General features: G+C 39.7%; 2 protein-coding genes across 4 annotated transcripts in view; one reads left to right on the plus strand and one right to left on the minus strand.

The window, feature by feature from the left end:
* The window catches only part of Mcm9 (minichromosome maintenance 9 homologous recombination repair factor), a 66,579-nt gene that overhangs the window by 24,711 nt on the left and 20,198 nt on the right, over positions 1–21,670 (minus strand). The window lies entirely within an intron of this gene.
* On the plus strand, positions 7,707–21,284 carry Asf1a (anti-silencing function 1A histone chaperone). Its single transcript, XM_042666617.1, has 4 exons — positions 7,707–8,122; positions 13,507–13,622; positions 19,351–19,527; positions 20,798–21,284. Exons 1-4 carry the CDS (start codon positions 8,014–8,016, stop codon positions 21,008–21,010), a joined length of 615 nt encoding a protein of 204 aa, XP_042522551.1. The 5' UTR covers positions 7,707–8,013; the 3' UTR covers positions 21,011–21,284.

Raw genomic sequence — 21,670 nt, forward strand, 5'->3', positions numbered from 1 at the left:
GGTAAGAGTTCCAAGCCTATTCATTGGGGGCAAACTGTTTTCAACAGATGCTGTTTGGAAACACCCCCATGAAAAATTATGGATTTAGACCTCCGACTTCACATTGTATATAAGAACTAATTAAAATTGGATTAAAGACCTAAATGTAATATGCTAAAAGCACAATATCTTTAAAACAAAACAGATGTAAATCTTTTTGATCTTGCATCAGGTTTTTCAGAAATCATATGAAAATACAAGCCAGAAAAGGTAAAATAGATAAAGTAGACTCCATCAACATTAAAAGCTTTAAGGTGAAATGGTATTACCAAGAGCATTAAATGATGATTCATGGAATGAGTAAAAAAAAATTGCAACCCATGTATTTGATGAGACTTGATCTAGAATATATATCTTTTTTTTTTTTGACAGTCCTGGGGCTTGATCTCAGGGCTTGAGCTTCTTTTTGCTCAAGGCTAGCTTGAGCCACAGAACCACTTCCAGCCTTTTCTGTGTATGTGGTGCTGAGGAATCGAACCCAGGGCTTCATGCATGCTAGACAAGCACTCTACCACGAAACCACATTCTCAGCCCCTGATCTAGAATATATAAAATGCACAATTCCAGAATTAAAAAAAAAAAGAATTGCCAGGTGCTGGTGGGTCACCCCTGTAATCCTAGCTACTCAGGAGGCTGAGATTTGAGGATCACAGTTCAAAGCCAGCCTGAGCAGGAAAGTCCATGAAACTCTTATCTCCAATAAACCACCAGAACAAACCAGAAGTGGCGTTGTTGCTCAAGTGGTAGAGCACTTGCCTTGAGTTGAAGAGCTGAGTGACAGCGCCCAGGCCAGTGTTCAAGCCCCATGACCCACCAAAAAAAAAAAAGTATCAATTAAAATACAGGAAATGGGTGAGGGTGGCTTAGGCCTGTAATACTAGCTACTCCTAACTACTCAGGAGGCTAAGATTTGATGATTGCATATTGGACCCAGCCAAGCAGAAAAATCTGTAACACTCTTATTCCAGTTAATCAGAAAAAAGAAGCTGGAAGTAAAAATGTGAGTGCCAGCTTTCAGCAAAAAAGCTAAGTGAGAGCACAAGACTCTGAGGTTCAAGTCCCAGTACTGGTGTGTACACACACACACACACACACACAAACACACATACACAATTAAAAAAAATCTAAATACTTTTCAGAACATATACAAATGACCAATAAACAAATGGAAGATGTTCAACATCTTTAACCAAAATGCAAATCAAATTGTGATACTACTTCATACATTAATTAGTATGGCTATTCAAGGACAAGTGTTGATGGTAATGTGAAGAAGTTTCGGGGGATGACACTCTTCCATTGCTGGTGGGAATGTATAATGGTATAGATACTATTGAAAAGTCTGGTAGTCCCTCAAAAGGACACAATTGAGTAATATCATTCCTAAGCAAAAACCAACAAGTGAAAATGTGTCACATGCAAAAATCTGTACACAAATGTTCACTGTGACATTATTCAAAATGGTCATGAAGTAGAAAAGCTCAAAACAACTGCTGTCAGAGAAATAAAACATGATACATTATATATTTAATGGATGATTACTTGGTAAAACAAAGCAATCAGTATCAATAAATGCTAAAACATGAATGAAGACATCTTGTTTTGAAAGATGCTGGTCACAAACAATCACATATATTATTCCATTTACACAAACACCCGTTATTGGTAAATCTATAGACAGAAAGCAATAATTCAGCAAAACACACGAGAGGAATGACTGAGCAAGACGCATGTACCCCTCAGGAATTGATGTGGGAACCAATTAAATGACTCCTTGTAACACATGTGCAACTATTGGCCAATGGAACAGGGAGCACTCTCTAAGGGGGGAGTGGGCAAGGAATCTTAGATATGGGGAGAGTAAACAAAGAAATACTGTCAATGCTAGTTCCTGAGGTCTGTCCTTGTACATGAGTCTATTCGCTGTTCCTTTTGCTTTTAAATAAACCTGCTCGGTCAGCTTTTAATTCTTTTCTACCCTTTCATTCTTTAGTCAGCTGAAAATATGAACTCAAACCCTAGATGCTATCAGTTTTACTATGTACCCAAGATTGTCTTACACTCCTCATCCTCTTGCCTGTCTTTCTGGACTACAGGCATGTATTACTATATCTTGTCTAAAATACCTTTTTGAAATGATGAAAAGTATCCTAAAATAGTCTGTGATGATGACTGTACAACTCTGTCCTAAAAAACAATTGATGCAGACATTTTAAAAAAGTGAATCACATAGTATGTGAATTATATCTCAATAAAACTGTTATTTGAAACATATTACTATCTAAACATACCAGAGGATACTTGGAGGGAGATTCTTTGAAGGTTAGTCTCGGAGGCTCAGCAAGAACAAATGGTATCAAACAAACATTTACCCTCTAATTACCTATTAGCTCATTTGTGAGACCTGCCCTCTTTCTTCCCTTCCTAGTTTTTTGTCTCTTTCTAATGACTGCATATAAGGCCTCCAATCTCACAAAGCCTACTTGCCTAGCTTCTGCTAAGCATAACTCCATCTAATGTCATTTGTCTCTATAGTAACCAACTACAAAGAGCTGCTTTGCTGAGCAGTGGCTTTGTGCAAGCAGTGGTCTAGCCTAGAGATGTTTTACAGATTTGAGTGCTCTATTGATCACTACTTTGCCCCTGGTATCAAGCAAAGAGAAGGACATCTGATGCATGGGAGAGGCAATGGGTTAGAGAATGGATGAATAAAATGCAAAAGCTAAAAAATGAACTGCAATGAAGACTGATGAGCTTGATTTCAAAGCAGACAAAGAAGACATGAGAAAATAAATAATTATGAGACATTCCCACTTGTATTCTTCTGGTGAAAAACCAATATATTAATACCAACAAATTGTTGGCAATAAACATGAGCCTTCAGAAAGCTGAATGATATAGTTTGCAGCTAAATAAAGGGTGTTTAACTGTATTGGCAAATTACGGATAACGGATCATAAATCTTCAACAAACTTCTAACTCCATTTTTTTTTTGGGGGGGGGGTCCGGTCGTGGGTCCTGAACTCCGGGCCTGGGCGCTATCCCTCAGCTCTTCAGCTCAAGGCTAGCACCCTGCTACTTGAGCCACAGCGACATTTCTGGCTTTTTTCTTTTTGCTTATGTGGTGCTGAGGAATCAAACCCAGGGCCTCATGCATGCAAGGCAAGCGCTCTATCACTGAGCCACCTTCCCAGCCCCGTAACTCCATTTTTACTAATAAAGTAGAAGACAATGGGAGGGGGTTCATTTCATGTAACAGACCAGGAAACCTTACAAAATATATAAGGATGCATTCCAAAATGTAATCTGACCCCCACCCTTTCAAATCATCCTCTTTGCAATGGGAAGCAGGATGTCCATAATGCTTCCATGGGAGGAGTCCCCAGCTCAGCCTTGGCTGAGTGTGTACCTAAGCCAATCTCATTAACAGAGCTTTGTCCTTAAGAGTTCATTAATGAAGTCATCACCACAGTGTCTGCTTGTGCATTTTTTTTTTCCAGGAAAGTATAACAATCTATATTTGTTCACATAAAGACCACTTCAAATTCTTCCTGACACGGTGAGCAGAGAGATGCACTAGGACAGCAACTAGCCAACTGAGGCTTTCTGGGTGCTAGTGTCCTTATCTGCTGTAGGGAAAAATAATACCTCATCCTTCTATATTAAGATACTGGGTGGCTCAAAAGTTCTTCAGAAACAGTAAAGAAAATATTTTTTCTCTATTTTTAACATCATGGGTTAAAATTGCTCTTAACATTTTTTTAGTCAAATACCTATAAACTCTAGCAAATTTTTACATTCTAAATCTTTGCAATTTTATTTAACATTATGATTAAAATTTTTTTTGGGGGGGGTCCGGTCATGGGGCCTGAACTCCTGGCCTGGGCGCTGTCCCTCAGCTCTTCAGCTCAAGGCAAGCGCTCTAACACTGAGCCACCTTCCCAGCCCCTATGATTAAATTTTTTACACACTTTTAATAATAAGTAAAAGAAACCTTTAGAACTAATAAAGATCTTATTAGTAAAAAGCTGGCCTGGGGTTATGGCTTAAGTGGTAGCATGGACTTAATATTAACTATGAGGACCTGGGTTCAATCCCTATCACTACAAAACATCAACAAGAAACACCAAACAAGAAACAAACAAAAACAAAGCAACAAAAAAGGTTCAAGCACTACATGAGAATATGAGTCCAGGGGTGTGGCAGAATGTGTGCCTAGCATGCATGAGGCCCGGGGTTTGATTCCTCAGTACCACATAAACAAAAATAATAATAATAAAATTATATTAAACAAAAGCAACTGTGTTTGGCACTACCATGAGGGATGAGAGAAGGTAACAATGTAAAGCTATGTTATACCTTATTACAAAGAAGGTAACTATGTGATAAAGACTCATGGGATCAAAATTAAAATTATAAAAAAAGAGAAAGACCCAATAGTACAAATGACTCATCAAAGACAACACAGTGCTGATATAACTTCCCCAGATGAAAATCTTAACTAAGAGAGAAAGTTACTCTTGCATTCCTATTTAATTTGAGCAGCAGGCTGGGATGGACACTCCAATTATTTTCTAGTTCCAATACATTTTAATTCAGCACATTTTACTTTTCCATTTTGTTTTGTGGGTGACCTCAATTTTTTTTTTTTTTGATAGGTCGTAGGGCTTGAACGCTGGGCCTGGGCTTTGTCCCTCAGCTCTTCAGCTCAAGGTGAGTGCTCTACCACTGAGCCACAGTGCCACTTCCGGTCTTCTGGTGGTTTACTGGAGATAAAGAGTCTTACGGACTTTTTCGCCCTGGCTGGCTTTGAACTGTTATCCTCAGATCTCAGCTTCCTGAATAGCTAGGATTACAGGCATGAGCCACCGATACCCAGCAGGTGACCTCAATTTTACTTCACATTTCAGATTCTACAAGGGCAAGTCTTGGGTACTTGGAAACTAGCTGTATCTCTTTTCTCTTCCATACTCAAGTATACATTTCCATACTCAAAAATAGATACTTCTTTTGAAGAACAGTCATAGCACAGGACTCCATACTACCTCCTAACCTTACTAGCATGGCCAAAGGACCACTGCATTGCCTACCATTGAAAGTACTTAACAACAAATTGATATTAGGATTAAATAAATAAGCTTAACACTCAATGGGGAAAACAAAGGTCTCATAGCTAAATTAGTTTGTTGGGCAGCCTTTACAAAATTCTACAGACTTGATGGCTTATTTTCTCACAGTACAGGAGATTAGAAGTTCATCATCAAGGAATCAGCAGTTTTGGTTCGTTTCTTCTGAGGCCTTTCTGGCTGCAAATGGCAACCTTCTTTGTGTCCTTATATGGATCTTTACTCTGCGCATGTGTGCCTGGTGTTTCTTTGTATGTTTCTATTTTCCCTTTAGGAGGATACCAGTGAGACTATTAAGATACAAGCTCATGATCTCATTTAATCACTTTTTAAAAGGCCCTTTTTCCAAATACAGTCACATCCTTAGGTTCAACATATGAATTTTGGGTGTAAGGTGATATAATTTTGCCTGAAACAATAGCTAAATAGATTCATTGATTTTCTACCCTGGGCACTGGTTTTGGCTTTACTCATCCAAAAAGCCAAACAATCTTGAGCCACCCTTCCTCCAGGAAACTGCAGAGAGAAGTAATTTAGAGATTTCATTTCACATTGTACTCTTAGCTTCAAGTGAGACCCTTTGGGTACCTATTAACTGAAGGCATTCACAGAAACCCATCTGTTGCAGTAAGATTTTCTGTTTGGGATTTAACCAAAAAGTTATTTGGTAACAGATTCTATAGATTGCTTCTGACACCAGAAATATGCTTTTAAAATCTCTCTTAATTCTGAAAGCATATCAGGGCACATATGAGGATTTTTTTTCTTGTCTTTTTAAAAGGTATTTTCCATGGCGAGGCAACCGTCTTTAACATCGTTGATGAACAGTAATTAGATAAGCCAAGAGCAATATAAAAGGCCTGAAGCTAATTTTTGCAGCTTCTAGTGAATTCTTAAGAAGACCTTCCCCACTCCCCACTTAGATAATATTTGCAAATGACACATTGCTTTTATAGTATTCATTGTAACACATCTATGGACAAATGGTAAAAAGTTATTAAGGAGCATATGTCATTTATCTTTCAGGCCTAGCATGTCTTAAAAGCATATAGCAATCATCTTGGCTAATAGAAAGACCAGCACTAATACAAACAAAGTATTTGAATTGTCTTTGAGCCACAGTAATGTTTCTCTCATCACAGTATGACACTAATGTGCACAAACAACTGGCTTTTGAAGTCTGGCAGGCCTTGATTGTTTAGTCCACTGATAATGAAGTAGGACTCCCCCACCCCTACAATTTTCTTAAACGTGGAAGGCCTGGTATCAGCATTTCCACATTGACTTTAAGTGACCATCATATGAGGCAGTGCCTCATCAAAGCAATCTACTTAAATATTAACAATGCCCAAAGAAAATGACTAATCACAATACTGGCAACTAAATTAGGAGAAAATTCTTCTAGTCTGATGCTTAAGAGTCATTTTCATTCTGAAATATATTTAGTCATTCAGTGGTTTTATTTATAGCACTTTAAAAAATGAATAGCAGATAACAAAACGAACGTTTACCATCCTTACTTAGCAAATTGAAACAATTAAGGACCGCGAGTGAAAAACTTCCTCTTTCCCCAACAATGGTAGTCATCCAGTCGACATTTCCTCAGTTGAGACTTCCACTGGTTACAGGCAAGGAAAGGTTCCTCTGCTACAAATTGTTATTTACTAATGGCTTGACACACATTTCTTTTTAAGATGAAATGCCTTGATATGCCTTTGTGTTCTCCCCTTTTCCATTCTTTATTGAATGTTATCCTCTGCTTCTCTTCTCATCTTCCTGCTACGCTCCCCAAATGGCAGAACCTGGTGTAACTGATTACATCTCTTATTTATTTTTCCTAATTCTATTACTTTGTAGATCTAGAGTGGGAAGAAGAAGACCCAGGCGCAGCCCAAAGATTCCCTATTTAGATTTTCCAAGCAAAATGTGTGGAAAATCATCTCACCCTTCATTTTGTATTTAACTAACGGCGCTGTCGTGTAGATACTGGCTAAGAACTCGATTTCCAAAATGGCTTTGCTCCTTTCTTGCTGACACGGGTCTATAAAATGTAATTTATTTCCACTGCAACAAACCCTTCTCTCTACTCTCAGTATTACAAGATAGACAGCTGAACCTAATCGAGCGCAGACAACCGAATCTTATCTGCTAAATTCAGCAGAGCTCACAGAGCCGTTGCCCGATGCAAAAAGAGCGTCCAAGAAAAAAAAGAGAGAGAGAGGAAAAAAGGAAATGAAAACCAAAAATCCCACAACCAGCCCAGGAGGGGCGGGATCTCTCTCCCTCCTCTCGCCGCGGCCACGCCCTCCGGCCACGCCCCTCCTCGTCCTCGCCGCGGCCACGCCCGACGTGCGGCGCGGGAGCCGCCGGGCCGGGGGGCGGGGCCTCGCCGCCCCTCCGCAGCCCGCCGCCGCCGGCGGCCTCCGCGCGGGCCTCCCAGCCCGTATTCCACTCACTTTGTTCTCCGCCTTTGTCCTGGTCCACACCAGCAGGTGGAGCCGCAGTGAAAGTTTCCGAGTCCATTCCGGGCGCGGGAGCCCATCTTGCTCGCCGCCGAGGCCCTCGCTGGAAGGAGGAGGGTCGGAGCTTGGGTGCAGCCAATCGCGGGCCACGCTGCTAGTTATCAGAGCAGAATGGGCTGTAGTTTAGTGGAATCGGAAAGCTGCAAAACACTGTAGAGTGCTCCCGTGTAAATAAAAAGAGGAAAAACAAAAAAGTTTCTCAAGTCGCCGCTGCAGGACGTCGGGCCGGCGCCGGGCCGGGGGTCTGCGCTCCGGAGCGGCCGCGCGCTGGACTTTATTGTGCCGCAAACAGCCCCCGTCCCCATTGTTTGTGTTTTTTTCAAAATATGGCAAAGGTTCAGGTGAACAATGTAGTGGTGCTGGATAACCCTTCTCCTTTCTACAACCCGTTCCAGTTCGAGATCACTTTCGAGTGCATCGAGGACCTGTCTGAAGGTGAGTCCCGCCGCCCGGCCGCCCTCCCCGACCCGGGCTGTCAGTTGCGGCTGCAGACGTTGAAAGTTTCCCGGGCCCGGCGTCGCGCGGGCGGGCGGCCGGCCGGCCGCGGCGCCGGCGGGTGCGGGCGGCTCTGCGGAGGGAAACTTGAAGTTGACGGTCGCCGGCCGCCGTGGCGCGCGCGGGTCGGGCCGCAGCCCCCGGCGCCCGCCCGGGGCTCAACTTGCAAGCAACTTGTTCGGCGGAGGTAGCCATGTTGTCAGCTTTGTCTGGCGGGCAGGCGGGCGGGCGGCGGTTCGGGGGACCGGCCGCTCTCGCGCGCGGCGGGCCCCGGCGGGGGTCGGGCCGGGCTGGCGGTGAGCCGGCCCGGGGCGGCCTCGGCGACCCCCCCCCCCCGGCGGCCCCGGAGGGGAGGCCCGGCCGGGCCCGGCGTGCGTGTGGTCGCGCGGGCGAGTTCGGAGCGGAGCCATCTTACCCGGGTGGAGAATTGGGCAGGCGACCCCGGCGTCACGACGCGGGGGAGGGGGGAGCCCGGGGCCCGCCGGCCGGCCCGCTCGCCTCGAGCCCCGGCTTATCCGCCTGCGGAGCGTGCGGGAGAGGCGCGGGACTCCCGGGGCTTGGCCGTACCCGGCCGCTCCGCGGAGAAGGACGAGGCTGTCCTCGCGCTGATTTCTGGCGCCCCGGACCAACCAGCGGGGCGGGCGGGCGGGCGCAGGCTGGCCCCTCGGCGCCGGCCGCGGCTCCCGGGGGGCCGCCGGCGCTCCCGGCCCGCGGGCTCCCGGGATGCCGGTGCCCGGGGATGCTGGCGCGCAGGCTCCGGACCAGCGCGGACTCCCGCTCCAGGACGGAAATCTCGCCTCTGCGAGAGAACCCTCGCTGAGCCCGGAAGTTTCACTCAACCCCAGAGCTAAATGAGATGATCCTTAAAACATTTGCCCGACTTAATCGCTTTGCTCCTCCATCACGGCCTCTCAGAAAACTTAAGAACTTTCTGATGCCTAATTAAAACAACCCCAGATCCGCCTCACGCACCTATAGCTGCCTCTCCATCAAACTCAAGCCTGTGCCAGGGGATAAAAGGTGAAATCCCGATGGGCATGCAACTGTTTTTCAGCTATTTTAAATACGCAGAAATACACTACGCTCCGGAAAGCTACATCTTGACCATTTTTATTTTGCTTTTCTTAGATCTCCTTAAAATAGTTCAGTACTTCCATCTCAAAATTTGAGGGGGGGGGGGAAATCACTTTAGTGTTAAATTTACAGTTAAATAGATATCTTTTGAACTTGCAAGTACGTTCGACAAGATGCATTAAAATACTAGGTTAATAATAGCATGTGCAGCATTTTTTAACTGAAAGTTTAATCTTTAAAATGTGCTTTATGTAGAATAATTATAAACCAATATATGCTCAGTGGATAAACTTTTCAAAAGTTATACAAACATAAAATAACAGTTCACTCTACTTCCTCCACTCCTTTAACCACAGTTAACACTTTAATGTGTTCTTCAGTTTTAATACATGTAATAAATGCACATGGATTTTGTATCGAGCATATTTTGAATGATGACTCATTAAAATACAATCTCCAAATAGGCCACTGATAATAAAAATTAAAGAGTATTTTTCTTATTACTCGGAAGCCATTTGATCACTTTACCATAGTACTGCTCAACTACCAGGTCATATCTAACAGTCAGGTTTTTAACTGCAGTTTACGTACAAATAGACAAAAAAAAATACTGACCAATGCATTTAAACTTACATTAGAAGTTCTTCGAGTTACAGGTATTTCTCAGTTGATGCTTTGGGAGTTTCTGTTATAGGGCTTTCTACATTGGATAATTTAAGACCCACTACTCATGGAGGCCAAACTCTGTTCCATCTGGAGGTTAAGAATATGCCTACTTCCACTGGTACACTTCACATCCAGGCACCATTATTTTAAAATATTTCAGCTGAGTCATTCCAAAGCTGCAAAGGAATCTTTGAAAGAGGTGCCATATCTATCTGTGCACTCCACCTACAGGCTGTGTGGTTTGAGGATTTGCTAGGTAAACTCAAAAGTCCCCTTTACAGGTTCCACACTTTGATACTGTAGGGTTTTAAGTTAAACTATAGAGTATTTGGTCTTTATTCAAGTTTTGTGTCAAGCTCCAAGCTACGCTGTAGCTGCCACTTTTCCTGCATTAAGTTGTCTACGGCCACCAATATTTTTATTTTCCTTTAAGAACTGTTTTGTAACTTTGGTTCAGAAGAAGCTTTAAGTTTCCAATATATGGCTTATAGCAGGGAATAGAACGCCTTAAAAAATGGTCAAGATTGAAGCTTGAGTCACCAATATGTAAGTTTGTTTGACTGTCCTGGTATCTTAAAGTTTACATATTTCAATAATTACAGCTAGTGATGGTTATATAGTTACAGAGCATCAGAATTCAGCATAGTGCTTTATACTTTGAAACTTGTTCTGATTCCAAAGACTATATGCTGTCTACTAAACCACAGGTGTTCACAATTGTGTAATTAACTTAAAATTTCCTTGGTGACTTCTCTCCACAAATGGATACACTCTCAGGCTGGGATTACCATGATTAAATGAAATAAATAGTTAACTTTTTAAATGAACAAGATAAGTTTTTCCAAAGAATAATCTGTGTAAGGCCACTGACCTCAGTCTTCTTTAAAATGAAAAAATGTGGTGAATGAAACCAAGATTTAAAATATAAAATAAAACAATGCTAATTTAAGTAGCTACTACAAACATAACAGCATGAAAATCTATGTACAGGTATTCCTTGAGTTGCCCTTTATATTCCTTAAAGACTAGCCTATCACCTGTGTGCTAATTCCATGCCTCCTCCTCATTCCACTATTGAGAGCTAGAAAGGGCACAATCCAAGCACAGCTGATACTTTGATTTGTAAATTATTTTAAATCACCTCTCAGAATCTTGCTTACATAACGTATATAATGTACAGTATATACTGTGTTTGCATAATTACATCCATATAGTAAAGCTTGGAGATTTAAAGAACTGTATAAAATCAGAAGAGCAATGCTCAACACATGGTAGATATTTTATAGAAATAGGTTTATAAATTATGGCTATGTTTCTATGATAAACCACAAATGCCAGCTTAGTAATACCATTCAGAGACCACAAACATTTAAAATGTGTGTGTATATATATAAATAACATATATACTGTATAATACCCATACATAAATATAGGTGCAATTAAATTTTATGTGAATCTTTGTGTCATAGTTCTCAGTCCTACCCTCTTTTAGCTGCTTTAGTACTAATTTTCGGACTCCTTAATGGTTTGTTCATTTTGTTTTGGGATTACTTTTCTCTTTGACCATTAGTTTCCTAACCTACTTTGTTGATTCTTCATCTTCTTGACCCCTCAACTTTGTGGAACCCCAAGGCCCACTCCCTAGGAATGACATTCGCTTCTGTGGCTTAACATATCATTGTCAATTGTCAAATTTGTATAGACCTACTCAGTATTTCCACTTAACCATCTAGTAGACAGCTAAACATGTAAAATTCAGATTCTTTCTCTTACTTCCTTGCCACAAACAAGTGATTCTTGCTGTTTCCATCCCCAAAGATCATCCAGAAGGCATCCGCTTCCCATCCCATGGCCACACATGACCTAAGCCATTATATTTTTTGCCTCATTTATTAAAACATCTGTTCTTTTGCCCACATACGTAACAGTTGACATGATCTTTTAAAATGAAAGTTAGATACTCATTGCTCCTCTGCTCAAAACCCTTAAAGGATAGGAATGTAGCTCAGTGGTGGAACAATTGCCTTTCATGCCTAAAGCAATTTAGGTTTGATACCCAGCACTGCATAAAACCGAATTTTATTGGCTTCTCATGTGGCTCAGTGTAAAAGCCAAGGTCCTTACAAACTCGCATGACCTGGCCATGCTTCGAATGCCCTATCTTACAGTTGGTTACTTTCTCCCTTGCCCATTCCGCTCCAGTTCTAGCCTCCTTGCTTGTTTCCCCAGACATGCCAAGAATGTTACTATCTCTGTGACATTGTATTTTCTATTTTCTTTGACTAGACTTATTGCCTGCTTCCTACTTCCATCAACAAATAGGTGATCTTGTTAGATGTCAGATGCAGAATCCTGCATCTAGAATGTGCTAAAAGCTAGAAATGTAAGTGGTCCAAGAGATAATAGGCCCTCTACTGACTTTTAGAGAATGTATAAACTTCAAGGAGTTGTCAGTTTAATAAACTGTAGCTTATAAAATGATTTGACTAAGCAATACCTATATAATATGAATTTAAGTAACAAAAATACTAGTTACATTAAAATAGCACTAACTAGATTGTACATGAGTGAAACTACCTGCCTTTGGGAGGTAGGAGTAGAGACTTAGAGTATCTCAGTGCAAGGATTCCAAGTGGCAAACCACATATGCTAAGAGGCTGAAGAGTCTCAGAGATTATTTGTATTTGTAGAGTTGTCTTCCTTGTTTTAAGACAGCTCTTTCAAAGATTAGTGGTTTTACCTATCTTTGCGTTCTCCACAGAATACACTGTTAAATATGCACAAGAAATCTGCTAGATTTAATTACACGTAACACTTGAGTGTATCTTGTCCTTGTGCCCATCTCCACTGTATATATTTTATATATGTCTCAAGAAGTGTAGAGGCTTCTTCGTTTCTTCTTCCAGATTAAAAAATGTATGTCAGGAAGGGGTACCACAAGGGGGAAACAAACCCCACTGTGTCCGTTAAGTGCAGATGGTATAGTTAGTAAAATACATCATTAGTAGCTATTTGTTAACAGTAATATACGGCTTCACTTTATGGTATCAGCAATGAGGAGTGATGATAATGTAGTTGAATAGCTGAGTCTCTTTCTTCTGAGCTAGTTTGCTAGTGATTTTTCCACTTTGGACTCCATTGACTTGGATTTCACAGCTCAACTCTTCCCAAGTGGGTTGAGGTTTGTTGTAACAGATGACATACAAACGGGCAAAAAAGACTGCATAATCAAATAAATAGAAGGAGTGCTGGATTAATGTTCCTGGTATTCTTTAGTGGCATTAAGTGTTCTGAAACACTTATAAATCCTCAAGACAAAGTTGATAGTGTTTCCTAAGATTTTGGTTATGTTTTATTTGTCAAGGGCACTATACAGTGACAAGTGTATGACAAAAGAGCATTTTGAGGAATTTTGGTATGAAGTGAACTCTGGTAAGAATTTTATAAGGAGCATTTCATTTTTGTTTGTTTGTTTTTTCCTCTGAAAGGCCATTTAGCAGCCAGTAAATGGTTGAATTAAAAGGGACTACATCGTCTGGTAATGCAATTACTGATATGAAATATGTTTTGGTTTTTAACCCTAGACTTGGAATGGAAAATTATCTATGTGGGCTCTGCAGAAAGTGAAGAATACGATCAAGTTTTAGACTCGGTTTTAGTGGGCCCGGTTCCTGCAGGAAGACATATGTTTGTCTTTCAGGTAAGATCAATTTTGGTAACTGTATGTCAAAAGTATTTGTGAAGTAGACTATATTATTCGGTGGTTCTTAGCCCTTTTGTGTTAAATCACTCTGCTTCAAGGACTTTCATTTTTAATCTGTTTCCATCATGTTTCAGGTCTGTCATAAAGGGACTGTACTTCTTGGTTTTCTATGCTGATTAGTGATAGTGTGGGGTTTACTTTAGAGAAATGTACAGCATACAATGAAACATTAAACTATAGCATGGTATACATGGTGATTAATTTTTGGCTTTTCTGCGGAACAGACTTTCAAAATGTGTATCCATTAGCTTAAAACATGGGTTCATCTGATAAGTCATTTAGTAATATGTATTAGTAGTAATAGTAACTGCGCTAGATAGAAATACACATTTTTCAGTTTATAATTTCAGCTAGTAGGAGTGGTAGTATAATAATAGCAACAACTTCATTCAGCACAGTCAGTACTCTGAGCTAGATTTACAGCCATATTAGTAGATACAGATGTGTCACCCTGGATCTGACTTAAATTTTAAGTCTAAATACTGTACAGAGAACTGATATAAATTAGTCCATTAGTTATATGTGAGGGAAAATTCTATTAATATAAATTATATCCTCAGATATCACTTATAATATTTGGGTATGTGTCAAGGCAATCTCCTAGAGCCGGGTGCCTGTGGCTTTCACCTGTAATCCTAGCTACTCAGGAGGCTGAAATCTAAGGATTGCGGTTCAAAGCCAGCCTGAGCAGGAAGGACCGTGAGACTCTTATCTCTAATAAACCACTAGAAAACAGGAACTGGCGCTGTGGCTTAGGCGGTGGAGCGCTCGCCTTGAGCTGAAGAGCGCAGGGACAGCGCCCAAGCCCAGAGTTCAAGCACCATGACCCACCAAAAAAAAAAAAATCCTAATACATGTTAAATTGATGTGTAAAGCAACTTGGTATTCAATTATCTATGCTTTTTAGAGGGAAATATAATATTGTAAAAGGTAACTACAGTTTAAAAAAAAACCAGGTTTTGATACAAGTATTCCTACCCAAAAAAGTCACAGTGAAAAAGCTTAATCTAGAAAGAAAATCATTTATTTTTTTTAACCTCTATTTTCTCACTTCAGAATCAATTTTAAATGAATAGTCTTTAAAATAATCCTGTCAGAAATGGGCGAAGACTCATTGAAGTTCATGTCACCTCTAAAAAATGTTACTCTGAGCCTGGCGTTGGTGGCCTGTAATCCTAGCTACTCAGAAGGCTGAGATCTGAGGATCGTGGTTCAAAACCAGCCCAGGCAGAAAAGTCTGTGAGACTCTTATCTCCTATTAACCACGAGAAAACCAGAAGTGGCACTGTGCTCAAGTGGTAGAGCACCAGCCTTGAGCTAAAGAGCTCAGGGACAGCACCCAGGCCCAAGAGTTCAAGCTCCAAGACCAACAGCAACCAAAAAAAAGTTACTTTTCCCTTCCCTTTCTTGAATATCATTCAGAATTTTGGTCTCCTAGCTTTAAGTTCTTTATTAAAAAAGAAGTAATTTAGTATATCTCAACTATTGGTGAAGAAAAACTACTTAAAAGGCTCTCTCACGTATTAACTAAAAGTCATGTTAACTTTAGTTGTGTGAGCACACAGCCTTGTGAAAGACACAAGTAACACAGTGTCCTGTCCTATAGAGGAAGCACTGCAGTCAGAGGCCCTGGTAAGACAGATACCTGTTTTTATTAGCTATGGGTGATTTTAAACAAGCTCTTTACTCTCTTTTAGTCATCCAGTCACCTACAAAATGAAAATAGTATCCTACTACTTCACAAAAATGCTATATGGAATAAAGCAGTTGACCCATCAATGGCAAATCTAATTATGTCTGTAGACTTGTAGTTAGAACTAAATATTTTAGCTTATTAAATTTGTTATGTAAAAAGGCTGGGTTTGCTCTGACCCACAAGCCTGGAGAACCCATACAGCACTGAGGATAATTCATGACATAATTCAAGAAACTTGGGCTGACATGCAGTGGGAGGTCTTTTAGGTACCATAAAAACTTACAAATAAATGCCTTGGTTTTGAAGTAAGCTCTTAGGAATCTTCTGTGCTTATGTTAGAAAACTGCTCGAAGCTTTTTGCTTGTTTTCTTGTAGGCTCATTCTCATTGAAAAAAATATATGTTTGCCAGTCCCTGGGGCTTGAATTCAGGGCCTGCAAACTATCCCTGAGCTGCTTTTGCTCAAGGCTGGCGCTCTACCACTTGACCCACACCGAAAAAATATTTCTTTATAGTGATAGATGATATAGTGATATATATATATATATATATATATATATATATATATATATATATATATAGTGATATATAAAGTGATAGTGCACATGGTGTGGGGGAAAAGAAGGAAAAATGTAATTTAAGTGTTTAGCCTTTCATGTTTTATAATTGAGTATGATCAGGAAGAGGTTCAGGTACCTTTTCACTTCCAACTACAAGTTTTCCTCCTCAAGTTTCCTCAAGCTGGCACCTTTGACAAACAGATTTTCAAACACAAACATACCTAGAACCAATTTCCTAGTTGGTGGGAAGCAATATTAGAGGAAAGAGTTCTAAGTCTTACTGTACTATTACCCATCTCCTTCCACTACTAAGTCCTTTTAGAACCCCTTTTGGAACTCTGGGAGAAACCTAACCTCTGGAAAGAGGATGCATAGGAAATCTAAGATAAACAGCATAGTTTCCAGGAAAGGCTTAGTGTCTACATCCTAGTGCCCTGCCAGAGCAATGAAAAAATCCCTTCAGGACAGGAACTGAATAATAAGCTAATTTCAAAACACTAAGTGCTCATAGCTACATAAAACATAAGGTGAGCTGAACTGGGCTCCTGCCCAGGATGAATGCTAAAAATCTAATAGGGAACACTGAAGAATAAACATGTAGATTGCTGGATATGCATTAATAGAAGATATGTGTCAAGTAATACAAACATATAGGAAGATGTTGGTTCTACCTTTCACTTGGGGCTTTACTGACAAGGACACATTTGATGCAAACTCTAAAAGATGAATTTTTTGTGTAATCTTAAGTATTTTTGTTTCTAAAATATAACTGGTAATCCCAAAGCCATTGTGCCGAGTTCTTAATCCCTGCCTATGAGTTTTTAAGGTACTGCTTTTCTAAATATTCTATGCCATCCTTCTTATGTATCCATTTTACTTTCTTGGCTGCTAAATTTTGCATGCTTGTCTACTTCTCTTCTGTCAGGCCATTCTAAGCAGCAATTTTTCTTTTTTTTTAAATGATACAAAATATTGAGTTTTATTATAACACTTCAATGCATGTAGATAAAATACTTTGATACTATTTGCTCTCTCCTTATCCTTAGGGGTGGAAAAATGAACTCTTATAATGTGAGGAAAGGACCTTTTAGGCTAAAAGGTCATTGTAATAAACACAAAGGTATAAAAGATGATCAGTATGTTGTGAACTCATCAGAACACTGTGTAACTCATATCCTGAGAACAATGAGCTATACAGTTTTAGGAGAAGTGAACAGAAAATTTGGTTGGAAACAAATGGTGGAGGATTTTACAGATGAAATAACTGAGATTTTGTTGGTTTTTTTTGGTCAGTTGTGGGCTTGAACTCTGGGCTTGGGCGCTGTCCCTCAGCTCTTCAGCTCAAGGCTAGTGCTCTACCACTTGAGCTACAGTGCTACTTCCGGTTTTCTGGTGATTTATTGGAGGTAGGAGTCTCACGGTCTTTCCTACCCGGGCTGGCTTTGAACCGCAATCCTCAGATTTCAGCCTCCTGAGTAGCTAGGATTATAGGTGTGAGTCAACTGAGATTTTTATACCTTCACAATGGGAATAAATGAGCCTTTAACACCAGGTAATGGGATAGGAAAAGTTGAAATTGAAGGTGACTAAACTTTTAGCCTAGCTGACTAGCTATGCCACTAGTGTTATCTGTACTACAATAAACATTAGTCTTTGAGCCAAGCTAAGACATTGGTTGAAGTGTTCACTAAGGTGCAGGATGTTCTTCGTTGTCCTGTTAACAACAGTAAGGCTCAATAACTACTTCATAACTACCTAGAATTTCTGCTCAGATGCCTTGGCCTGTGTCTTTTCAGTCTATGGTTCCTTTCACCCAGGCAGTCTGTTTTTCTGTGTACCACTGTGGGCATAAGCTCGAGCCTCTCTGTATTCTTGGCTTCCTCTAACTCTTGCTTCACACTCTGCATTCCTTGAAATTTGAACACAATTCAAAACAAGGTCTTCTATGATCTCTACCTAAAAAAACCCTTGCCTTCATTTAACTTCCACTAATATAGTGTGAGTCAAACAGTGTATTTTATTGCCTAGCAAAGTGACTGATTACAACAGGATTATGTTTCCAAAATCTTCTGCTCAATACCTCTTTCCATTCTAGTGTAAGGTGTGTTTGGGTCCACTCTGTCACTGAGCTCCCAATCCCCACTGTCGGCTTTATATTAATTTACTATTAGAATATCTTTGGGGCCTGGTTAAGTATATATGTTCTGGGTAGAAGATTAAAATTGGTAAAATAAATATTTGTTGCTGGGGCTAGCTGAGAGGGTTTATGCCTATAATTCTAGCTACTTGGGACATGGAGGTCAGGAGGCTATAGGTTCAAAGCTAACTCAGGCACAAAAAAGTTAATGAAATTCCATATTAAAAAAAATAATAAAAAGCTGCAGCTGGCAGTGTGGCTTAGTGGTGGAATGCTTGCCTAGCACGCATGAAACCCTGGGTTCAATTCCTTAGTACTACATAAGCAGAAAAAGCCGGAAGTGGTGCTGTGGCTCAAGTGGCAGAGTACTCGTCTTGGGCAAAAGAAGCTCAGGAACAGTGCCCAGGCCCTGAATTCAACCCCCAGGACTGGCAAAAAAAAAAAAAGAAAGAAAAAGGCTAGGTGAAGGGCAACACCAATTATTCTATCTATGTGGGACACATAAGAAGGAAGATTGTCACGTTGGGCAAAAAATTTGAGAAAATACCTGAAAAAGTTTAAAAAGGGCTGAGAGTGGGGCTCAAGTAGTAGAGCAAGTTCAAGACCCTGAGTCAAGCCCCAATACTACCTAAAAAAAAAAAAAATTAGCCAGGAGCCAGTGGCTCATGCTTGTAATCCTGGCTACTCAGGAGGCTGAGATTTGAGGATTGTGGTTCAAAGCCAGCCCGGACAGGAAAGTCCACGAGACTCTTATCTCCAATAAACTACTAGAAAACCGGAAGTGGCGCTGTGGCTCAAGTGGTAGAGCGCTAGCTAACCTTGAGCCGAAGAGCTGAAGGACAGCGCCCAAAACCAGAGTTCAAGCCCCACGACTGACCCCCCCCCAAAAAAATTAATTTAATAGGCTGTGTGGAAATAATTTAGTATTTTATACTAATTTAGGTCTGAAAATGATTGAATGGAAAAATTAGAATATGACTTATTTTATAAAATGCTTTGAACATTCCAGTTTTGTGAACTGCCATATACCATGAGAGAGTATTTCCCTCTGCAAGTGAAGTGATTGCAAATACCTAAGTTACTTAGGACTAATGTAGAGAAATGTACAGTATTTTCTAGTTACCAGCTAACCTCTAAGCATTTGCCTTCCCAATGTGATTTCCAAGTTTTTTTGCTGTACTTTCAACTGACATGTAGGATAACGGAAACTCCCAACTGTTAACTGCCATTAACAGCTTTTTTTTGCATTTGTTTTCTTTTTAAATTATTTTAGGCTGATGCACCTAATCCAGGACTGATTCCAGATGCAGATGCAGTAGGTGTAACTGTTGTGCTAATTACTTGCACCTATCGAGGTCAAGAATTTATTAGAGTTGGCTACTATGTAAATAATGAATATACTGAGACAGAATTAAGGGAAAATCCACCAGTAAAGCCAGATTTTTCTAAGGTAATGTTCTTACTATTCCTCCTGAATTACTTGTACTATATATTCTTTCAAGCTTTGAGACAAAATAAATTTGAAGTCCTTGTGCCATCTGGGCAGAATAGTTATTCTTTGATTACTATGGATGGCCTTAAATGCTACTTCCACAGGAGTCATAAGATACCTTGAGTGTCTAATGGTACAGGGATGGAGAACCTTTTTACTGCCGTTTGGGATATTAGTAACATAGGCAGCTAACAAAAAAGCATGTTTGTCCTATCAGGTACCAAATGATTTCAAGGGTCTTAATACATTCCAGATATTCCCCACCCCTAGAAAAATGAAAGTTCTTCATGTAAAAAATCAGGCTTTGTTTATGGTTCTCTGTGAAGCATACATCACAAAACCTTTAGGATATGGAAATTTTTATCTACTGTAATTAAGACAAAAATATTTTTCCCAGTATTTCTAACCAAAATTGTAGGAAGTAGTTTTGCATTTCATATGAAGTTATCTCTGAATATCTAATATGCTTCTTTCTATTTAGAGGATAAACTAAAGGTCTTAAAATTTTCTGATGAAGAACAGGTTACATTCTGAGAAGCTAAAATCAAAGATAGAATTGAGATCCTAGTATTTTATCATTTTCCACTGGGATCCACTAACCATTCGGTAAAGGTGATTTTGAATAAATGAAGTTGTGAACATGATACTCTGTCATACCATGCAAGAACAGTTATGTGGAAGTTGATTCAATTGTTCTCCCTCCCCATATTAAGGCTGTAATATCTTCATCATATTTGTGGGTCCTTCCATTAATCCAGTGTATCAGCTACATGTATGCTACTCTGTATAGCAGAAATATGGGACACTAGAACACTGTTTCTAAGACTAAGCCATACTATTTTAAGTTACAAAGCCACTAATAATTGAGGGAAGTTGCTCATTTTCCTTGAAAGCACATCAATCTAAATAGCGTATTTGTTTAAAGCATCCCCTGAAGCATTTATCTAAAAAAGAAAAAGGCTTTTTCTCTCCATTTTAAGAAGCACAAATAGGGAAGTTAGACATTTAGTGGATATTGAAAGATCTGTGAATTGCTTCAGATATACCTTATCTTGTTTTATCTCTACAATGCTAAAGTAATTTATTTGCGAAGGCTTTAGTTCTTGCTTATTAGTCATGTTTAAAGTGCTCTATATGAATAAACCACTTAGTATGACTTAACTATTTTGTTAAATTTCTATTTGCATATGATGATCTAATTTTCCATTTATATCTTTCCTTCCTCTAGCTTCAAAGGAACATTTTGGCATCTAATCCCAGGGTCACAAGATTTCATATCAATTGGGAAGATAACACAGAAAAACTGGAAGATGCAGAGAGCAGTAATCCAAATCTACAGTCACTTCTTTCAACAGATGCGCTACCCTCAGCCTCTAAGGGATGGTCCACATCAGAAAACTCATTAAATGTCATGTTAGAATCCCACATGGACTGCATGTGACCCCACCTGCCATCCCTTTAGTACAAATTAAGCTATTAAAAACACAGAACTATTTCCCTGAAATTCCGTAAGTACATAGTCAAGACACAATGTGAAGAATTTGTTTTAAAACATCCTGTAGAAAGTTCATATGAAAACCAGTTTATAAGAAAACCAGTATTTGAACAAATTGTGGAATATAAATACAACTATTTTTAAGTAAGTTTTTCTCTAATGTGTTATTTTATTTGTTCTGAAAGAATCTGATTAAAGCATATATATTATTTTCTTTTCCTTTATATGTAACTAAAGCTCTTATAAACAGAGAAATATCAATAGACCAGATTATACAGATGTCTTAGCCTCTTTGACAATAATCTTTGGACCACTATTTTACTTGCCTTTTGAAGAACAAATGTTTTGAAGACATGCAATGTGGTTTTAAGGGGGAAAATTCCGTTCTTTTATGAAAGAAATAGGTATTTGAAATCAACTATATATAGTACAAAAATTAAGGATTGTTTTTTCTAGGCCACTCTACAGCTTCTGTGGCTATAGTAATTGTTCATATAACACTGGACAGAATTTGGTATGGTTTTTAATAACAAATGTAGCTAATTGTTTATAAGGTCCTCTGGCTGTTTTTGTCTTTATAACAGTTTAGGACATCAGAGCACATGA

Source organism: Dipodomys spectabilis, unplaced genomic scaffold (assembly GCF_019054845.1).
Source record: "Dipodomys spectabilis isolate Male_0828 unplaced genomic scaffold, ASM1905484v1 ptg000001l, whole genome shotgun sequence".
NCBI lineage: Eukaryota > Metazoa > Chordata > Mammalia > Rodentia > Heteromyidae > Dipodomys > Dipodomys spectabilis.

Coding starts and splice junctions, on each gene's coding strand:
- Asf1a (XM_042666617.1), top strand. CDS start 8,014: ATGGCAAAGGTTCAGGTGAACAATGTAGTGGTGCTGGATAACCCTTCT. Junction 8,123..13,506: donor CATCGAGGACCTGTCTGAAG/GTGAGTCCCGCC, acceptor TTTTAACCCTAG/ACTTGGAATGGAAAATTATC. Junction 19,528..20,797: donor TAAAGCCAGATTTTTCTAAG/GTAATGTTCTTA, acceptor TCCTTCCTCTAG/CTTCAAAGGAACATTTTGGC.